General features: G+C 38.2%; 1 protein-coding gene across 1 annotated transcript; it reads right to left on the bottom strand.

The window, feature by feature from the left end:
* Positions 1-285: 285 nt before the first annotated feature.
* On the bottom strand, positions 286-7,122 carry SVIP (small VCP interacting protein). Its single transcript, XM_032166394.2, has 4 exons — positions 6,970-7,122; positions 5,097-5,147; positions 4,481-4,594; positions 286-505 (listed from the first exon to the last, which is right to left on the bottom strand). The coding sequence occupies exons 1-4, from the start codon at positions 7,021-7,023 to the stop codon at positions 491-493; spliced, it is 234 nt and encodes a 77-aa protein (XP_032022285.1). The 5' UTR covers positions 7,024-7,122; the 3' UTR covers positions 286-490.
* Positions 7,123-8,241: the final 1,119 nt, after the last annotated feature.

The following is an 8,241-nucleotide window of genomic DNA, read 5'->3' as shown; positions in this document are numbered from 1 at the left end:
AAATGATTTTTTCAAGATTCTCCCTGATGATCAGTTTAAAGGCACTAAGTCCGTAAGTTTAATCAAACATCTTCATATATAGTGAAATAAGAACAGATGTAAGGCGACGCAGCACAAATATAAGTAGTTAGATCATTTTATAAAGGATGAAAAGACAACTGCGAATTTTAATCTTAGAGGTATATGCAGAATGTTTACATGCAGTGTATGTATATTCACTATTTAGTTCCATTTTTTAACTACTAAGAAAAATAGCAAATCACCCACTAACTGCAGAAGAGCAAATGTAGGAAAATCAGTATTTAATGAAAAGTCTAGCCATTCTCTAAGCTTGAAAATCAAAGTTTTTTTAGCATTGCACTTAAGGGCAATAATATTACAAAGTCTGAATCTTCATTTATTCAAAGAGAAGAAATTAAATTGATGAAGTCCACTTGATTGCAGATAGTAAACAGTTATTGGCAGTAGATTCTTCTACTCGTGTTATGCTTTATGAAACTGTCCACTAGAAAAGATAAAAAAGAGACAGAAAAGTAAATTTTACTTAAAGTTATATAACAGTATTTTAGTGAACAAATGGGTAAAAAGAGGCATATGGGACACAGAAATGCAAAATGATTTTTCTGAATGGCAGCTATTCATAAAATTTTACATTATAGTCCAAAGCCTGAAATAAGATGATAGTTTAAAAGCATAAAGAAGACAAAATATCTGGTCAGATTGGTGGGTAGTTGAAGGATAGCTCTCTCCCACTGTCTTGCCTGTAGTTTTCAAGAGTAACTGTAGAATGTGCTGGAAATGTAACATCCTGGGATAGCAAATGAATGGCCAGGACAGCTCAAGTTCTGTTCCAGTCCCTCCCTAAAGACAGGATGTCCTTCAATGCTTTAGCCCAAGGAGTCATGTAGTACCTCCCCTTCTAACCCCCAAGTCATAAAACCCAGGGCACTCATCTGAGGTTCAAGTGGGGCACACATAGATGTCATCAACCCCAGGCAGTTTTCCTTGGGAGACAAGCTTATAATGAATCCTAGGCTTCTGTTGTCCCTTGTTGCCAATCTGTAAGTAATCAACTCACTCCACGTTAAACGTTTTTGGTTTTGTTTGGGGGGTTTTTTGAGACAGGGTCTCACTCTATCGCCCAGGCTGGGGTGAGGTGGGAATGGCTCACTGCAGCCTCAACCTCCCAGGCTCAAGTCATTCTCCCACCTCAGCCTCCCAAGCAGCTAGAACTACAGGCACATGCCACCACACCCAATTTATTTTTTACTTTTGTAGAGACAGGGTCTTGCTATGTTGCCCAGGCTGGTCTCTTAACTCCTGGCCTCAAGTGATCATCCCATCTTCTCAGCCTCCCAAAGCCTCCCTCTTACAGCTGAGATAACACGTCTGAGTGACTGTGCTCAGCCTCTTCATGTAAATGTTACATGCATGAGTATTCTGTCCACTGGACTCTGAAGTTGGTAACCACTGCACAGTGAACCTGCTATTCAGTAGCAAGATCCTAAATATCCAATAATCAGTAAAGGAACACAAAATAAACCACCACAAAACAAAAATTTAAAAACTCTTGTTTGAGCCAAGGAGTCAAGAAATGGCAGAAACCATTAAAAAATGGTTTGACAAGGTCTTTTTCTTCTTGAGTTGAGAAAATATTCCATTTGCCCCTTTGTTTAATGAAGTCTATTAAATCTGTGACAGGTCCTGAAGAGTCATTGGGATAGAACCAGAAATATTTAGCAATCTCTTGATAGTGTTTTCCAAGTACATCCAAAGAATATTATTGGGTGTTATATATATATATATAAAATCTGTTTAAATAAATTTTCAAAATTAAAGATTAATCCAAGTAAACCTGCTTTTCTTCATTGTACAATTTCTTAGAGGCCATAATTCTGTGCCTTTTTTAGTTTCTAAGAAGGGGATATAGCCTACAATATACAATTTAGCATTTTTAAACATTTATTCCCATGGGACTCTATCTTTCAAAACATCTCTCTTAGGACAAGTGTTATAAACGCTAGGATAGTGATTCTCAATCTGGGTTCACATTAGATTACCTTGGAAAGCTTAAAACAGTCCTGATGGCTAACTGGTGTGAGGTGGAGCCCAATGAACAATCCTTTTTGAAAGCTGCCTATGAAACTCCAACATGCAGCTAAGGTTGAAAGCCGTTATACTAGAGGTCTGCCCTTACTCCTGTGCTGCTATATCCTGTACTGATAGTACTTTGCATCCTGATGCCATCATCACATTGACTTCTTAGGTAAGAAGTCAGAAGACAGCATTACCCATGCTGATTACCCTGGAAAGATGCAGCACTGGTCAGGAGATGAATAGGTGAAAGGCGTGAAGACAGGGAATGTAAACTAGACTCATACTCTAGGTAGAGTCAGGTCAGAAAGACTCTACCTAAGGAAGAGTCTTCCTAACCTTCCTACCTTAGGAAGACTCTACCGATACTTCAGGCCAGCCCATGAAACGAGCCAGACAGCAGCCATTAAAGGACGATAGGCCAAGAGTTTTGAGGGTTAAGTACTTCTGCCTTGTATTTTTCCCTTCTGTTATCCCTGAGCCTTCCAGAATTTTTTCACTTCATGCTCTTGACATGTTGTGCATGTGTCAAGCAGAATGGAGCATGCCACTTGAAGCCAGCGTGTTAGCGGTAGGTGATGAGGAATATTCCAAGGAAAAATCACTCACAGTGGACAACAGCAGTGGCTAATGACAGTGAGCCACTGGAGAAAATCCTCCTGCCACTATCTAGTTTCATGGTCCTGAAGGTCATTTTCACTAAGTGAGTTTGAGAGATTTCTTACAGGAACAGCACACAAAGAAAAATAGAAACTCAATTCAACATCGGGTATGCTTTACATTTTGAGCACTTTTGAAGGGATCGTAAGTAATATAAGGCCTAATTTTTTTTTTTTAATCTATAGACTTCAGAGTGTGGATGCTTCAAGTTTTAAGAAAGCCTCTTTCTTCCTTACAGTTTACAAGCTGATGTTAATTTCATTAGGTTAGAACTTGTGAAGTGTCTTCTTAATTATGATTAAGTGTTGATTAAAGTATCCTTTTCCTATAACATTACATATGACTTTAACTTAATACCTTCACCACTTCTACTGTGAAATAGTGGATCTCAACATTATTTCCAGTCCTACAATTTAATTTTTGTAATTTTGTGTTTGTTTTTGACAACCCTATATGAAGTAAACCTAGTGAAACAGCACGTTATCTCAACAGAATATTGAAAGAAAGTATATTTCTGATAAAGACTTGACCTTGTTATCACCTGTTTTACTTTACACTAGACCTATTCTGTTCTATTATGGAATTATAAAAAACATAAGCAAAATGGTCAGACTTATTTACCTTATATTGAAACTAATTACTTTATATATTGCTAAAAGTTCACCATAAAAAAACTTTATAAATAAATTTTCATTCATTAAATATTAGATGAAGTAACTTACAATAGTAAAATACACAGACACACATTCTTATTTCTGTGATATTCCTGAGTCAGAATCAACTGCTCAGGGTGTTCATAAGCTGCTTGCCCCACAAGTTAGGAGAGTATCTACATGCAGGCAAGTGTATGTGTATATGTACGTGTGTGTGTGTGTGTGTGTGTGTGTGTGTAGTTTTGACAGAAAAAAATGAGTCTGTTGAAAAGTACTCATAAATCATTGACAAGTTAAATATAAATGACTGACATCAAAGACATTGTCCTTTTCGCAAATATACTAACTTCTATTTACTTTAAAAATGGACCAAGAATAAATTCTTAATATCTGAGCCATTATTTTCCTGAGCTTTAAGGGATTTTAAAAATAAATCCTTTAAAGTCCTGCTAGACTGTAAAGACTCCAGCATTCAGAGACTCTGCTTAACTTGTCCACCATTATATTCCCAGTGTCTAGCTCTGGGATCCATACCTAGGGAGGTATGTGTATGATACCCACACCTGTATACATTCTGTAATCCAAATTAACATTTATGTAACTATAATAAAGAGTGGCAATGGAAAGATCAAAGATTCCAAATCAATGAGTAAAAGAGCTCAGGCCATAAAACAGAATTTATAGTGTAATCCAATTTAATAAGATATGTAAATGAAGGTTAGAAATTATGTCTATCAAAATGATACTTAGTTTGCATGACTTTTACACTTCTTTATACTTTTCCATATTGCTGGAGTTTTTGAATTATTTAAGATTAGTAGTAAGCATAAGAGTATTAAAATATAGTGTTAAAATAATAAACAAATCTATTATTTCATTTTGGGGAAAAAAGCTAATTGATTCCAATAAATGTTAAAATAAATTGGTATTACTTCCAATATTTACTACTCATGCTTTAAACTATTTCAAAATTTTCTGATAATAAATTTCAGGAGAAAATTATGAATGGATTGCTACTTAAGTTTTTTTTAAATGCCAGTTAAGTTAATCACTAAGAAAATTTTAATACTTACCCTAAGTCCACCTTCTGGTGGGGGCCCAGATGTAGCAATTTGTTTTTCTATTTTCTCCTTTTTCTTTCTCTTTTCTTGCACAGATTGAACATCTAAAATTCCCCGAGATGCAGCCTTGAAGAAATTTGATAAGAAATACAGAAAGACAACAAAAATCTGTCCAGTGTGCAAACCATTTTTTTGTCTATCTTTGCTTTCTAGGTTTTTCTTTGGGGGTAGGGAGTTGGTTTATTTTTGGTAACCTAGAAGGGTATTTCTACAACAGCCTTACATAAAACATCATTTCTTCACTGGGTATTTTGTAACTATACAAATTTTCCCCTAAACTTGCTTCACATCTCTAAGTATTTTACAATGCACAGCCATTTTAAAAGGAAGGATATTACTAAAAGAGTATCTGAATTCAGAGAAGATATGATAGTTTTCATATATTAATATCAATATATTAATGCAATTCATATAAACAAGGAAATCATTTTGAAAATAATTACCTTTAAATGTAAATTTTTGGGATATCAAAGGCCATTTGCGTTAGAGAATCTAGCTATGGACATCTATGAAGAATAAAGTACAAATTCAATTATCTAAGTAGGCAAAACTTGATCTTTAATCTTACCTCTTTTTGTCTTCTCTCTGCAGCCTCTGCAAGCTTTGCTCTTTTCTCTTCCTAAAGAAATGTGTAAAAACATGTATTAAAATAATAACAAACATTATTAATAAATTATTCACATTTATTTCATAGGCACTGTAACAGTTTACAAAAATATTCAGTACTGGCCCTAAATGTCCCACAAAGAATGCCACTACTCAACTTTCTGAATTTCATTCTCCTAATCAATACACCTTCAAATCAGCACATGCTAAAACAGATAAAAGGTCTGCCTATATAATCATTTATTTACTCTCTTTTTTAATAAAAAGGCCTGCAAGCTAGTCAGGGCAATAATAAAACAAATAATGTTTACAAATACAAGAAGGAAAATACATGGTTTGATACTGCCAGTTAAAATGGAGTCTGAAGTAACCTGGTGTTTTTAGGAAAGGTTAGTAAATGAAGTAGGCTAATCTCAGTGTGTAGGAGGGAAGGACTGGAGTAATTCATGAGAGGTATTGTTCCATATCAGAAAACAGTGAATGCTATTTTTCTAGACCATGTACTACTTATGATAAAACCCTTTTTCTAGGTGCTGGGATACAACAGTGTAAAAACATAGATAAATGTCTCCTCCCAAATGAAACAAATTCCAACTGCGGGCGCACAGACAAATATAATGAAGTAAGTAAACGTCTGTCAGATGGTATGGCAGATAAGTAACGGGAGAATCGGTGGGTGGTATTGTGGGGAATATATTTTGTTTAACGTGGTCAGGAAAAGCTTCACTGATAAAGTGACATCCAAGCAGTGAGCCCTGTGGTTATCAAGGGAAGACGGGATAGCATGAGGATGGGGGGAGGGCTTAAAAAATCTGACATGTTATATTTTATCAACAGCCAGAACAACAAAATCAACTTAATTTAAAACTACAGCAGCAACAAAGAGAAGCTGAACTTTCCCACATCAAATTTATAAGTACTAAATTTTTAGTATCTATAACAGCTGAAGAGTTAATGTACTTCCCTAAATACTTCATTTTCTTCAACTAATTTTTAGCTAGAGAAGAGAAACAGGTTTATGTTAACTCCCTGTATGGAGTACTATGTAAAGATACTGTTAACAGAAAGCTACAAAAAGTGTACATGTATTGTACCACACACCCACTAGCCACATTTGAATTTCAGATAAGCAATGAGTAATGTTTTTGTAGAACTAGATCCCTAATATTGCATGGCACAAAACGATATTATAAATGTATTCCTTGTATATCTGAAATTCGAATGTAACTGGGTGTCCAGTATTTTTGTTAAATACGACAACATTATAAACTGGACATTCTGTACTACATATTCTTTTAAAGGGAGAACGTAAAAGAATGAGATAAATACTAAAAAGAAATCATTAAAAAAACATATCCGACAAAGCTCAGGCGTATAAGCGACTTTCTGAGCACCTTCTTTTAAAAGACGGTAGACACAGTTGAAAATGCACATCTCCTAGACGACTAAAGAGCTCCCGGGGAAAGCAATGTAGTTTCGCGCCGAATTCCATCTACCGCATCCCCCAGAATGTCCCACGCGCAACGCCCTCGGCGTGCGCCGGCGCCCTATGGATATCCGGTGCAGCCAAAGTCAGTGGAAGGTAGAAAGACGCCACGGCCGCCTTTCGACAACTTTTTGTTGCAAAAGTGGAGATCTACACGGAGGCGACGGCCTAGGTCGCTCTGACAGGACCCAACGACCCTCCTGACGCGTCCACCCGTCCTCGCTAGCAGGGTCCTCCTGCGGGCTCTCGACCTGCGCCACCCGGTCCAATGACTCGGCCCGCCCCGCAGCCCGAGGACAGGTGCTCAAGGCGCAGCCCGGCGGCGGACGCAGGGACCTGCTCTACTCACCAGGTCCGGCGTGGGAGGCGCGGACTCCCCGGGACAAGGAAAACACAGCCCCATAGGGACGACAGCTGAGGAACCCTGACCGGGTCCGCCCCAGGCCAGGCGGCGCTAACTGCGCGGTCCGGAGCGCGTCCCTGGTCCTCCGCGCTTGCCCCGCCCCCACCGCCCTCCACTGGCTCGGCTCCGCCCCAGCGGCAACGCCCCGCCCCCACCCCGCGTCTCCGCCCCGCCTCCCCTCTCTGCGGCAACGCCCCCCTCTTCTCGCGACACCAACCAGTCCCACAGCTCAGCTGCGCCCCCCTAAGGCATTGCCCGTTCCTCACCCGCAGCTCCGCCTACCCCCGCCCCATGAGCGCAGGGCTTGTGGCCAAAGCCTAGGTTCCAGGAAACACCTGCTGTGGGTAGCAATGCAGGGAAGGGATGGAAAAGCTTCGCTGCGGTTCCAAAGCTCTTCCTGCTAACCTTGCCTTACCATTTATAAATGAGTGAGTGGCACAACTCTGGGTAGTTCATGCTACTTTTTTTTATGAGATGGGACTCTGGCGTCCTAGAAATTAAAGCCAAAATTCCAAGTCAACATCAGCACCCTTTTCTCCCTTGTTAGTGACAATGCTATTCCAGAACAGAGGGCAGAATATAAAATCCATTATTATGACGATGAATCTAGCGTCATAAATGTGGCATTAGTTGAGATTTCCACTAGTTTCTGGTATTTAGGAGTCATTTATCCTTCCGAGAGAAATAATAAAGTTTCATCTATTGAGAAATATTTTAATAACATTCTCCTCAAATTTTAATAAGTATGAGAATCAGCTGGGCAACTAGTTAAAATTTACATGCTGATTTAGTAAGTATAAGGTGGGACCTGAGAGTCATTTCCGGTAAACCCACAGGTGATACTGAAGTTACTGATCTCGTCTCCACACAAATGCTTTTATTTTATTTTATTTTATTTTATTTTTGCATTCTATTAGTTATTTCTGCTTATTTGAAAATTTTCAAACATTACAAAAAGGTAGGATGTATAGTGACAGCGTCTCAGAAACCATTGTCAGCTTTTTGATATACTTACTGGTTAATTTTTTATAGATGTATAATTTACATATAATATTATGCACTTATTTTGACTGTGGAGTTCACTGAGTTTTAACAACCATGTGATCACCACATTCAAGATATGTAAGTTTTCCATCACCCAAAAATCTTCTTTTGTACCCAATCCCATTCAATACTCTATCCTATACCTAGATCCAGGAAACTATTTGTTTAATATCA

Source organism: Hylobates moloch, unplaced genomic scaffold (genome assembly GCF_009828535.3).
Source record: "Hylobates moloch isolate HMO894 unplaced genomic scaffold, HMol_V3 SCAFFOLD_11, whole genome shotgun sequence".
NCBI lineage: Eukaryota > Metazoa > Chordata > Mammalia > Primates > Hylobatidae > Hylobates > Hylobates moloch.
This window is presented reverse-complemented; position numbering and strand designations above follow the sequence as displayed.

Bases quoted from the DNA above. Each gene is read 5' to 3' on its own strand.
- SVIP (XM_032166394.2), bottom strand. From the start codon at position 7,023: ATGGGGCTGTGTTTTCCTTGTCCCGGGGAGTCCGCGCCTCCCACGCCG. The intron at 5,148-6,969 runs GTGAGTAGAGCA...ACATTTCTTTAG, and splicing joins CGCCTCCCACGCCGGACCTG to GAAGAGAAAAGAGCAAAGCT. The intron at 4,595-5,096 runs GTAAGATTAAAG...AATTTCTTCAAG, and splicing joins CAGAGAGAAGACAAAAAGAG to GCTGCATCTCGGGGAATTTT.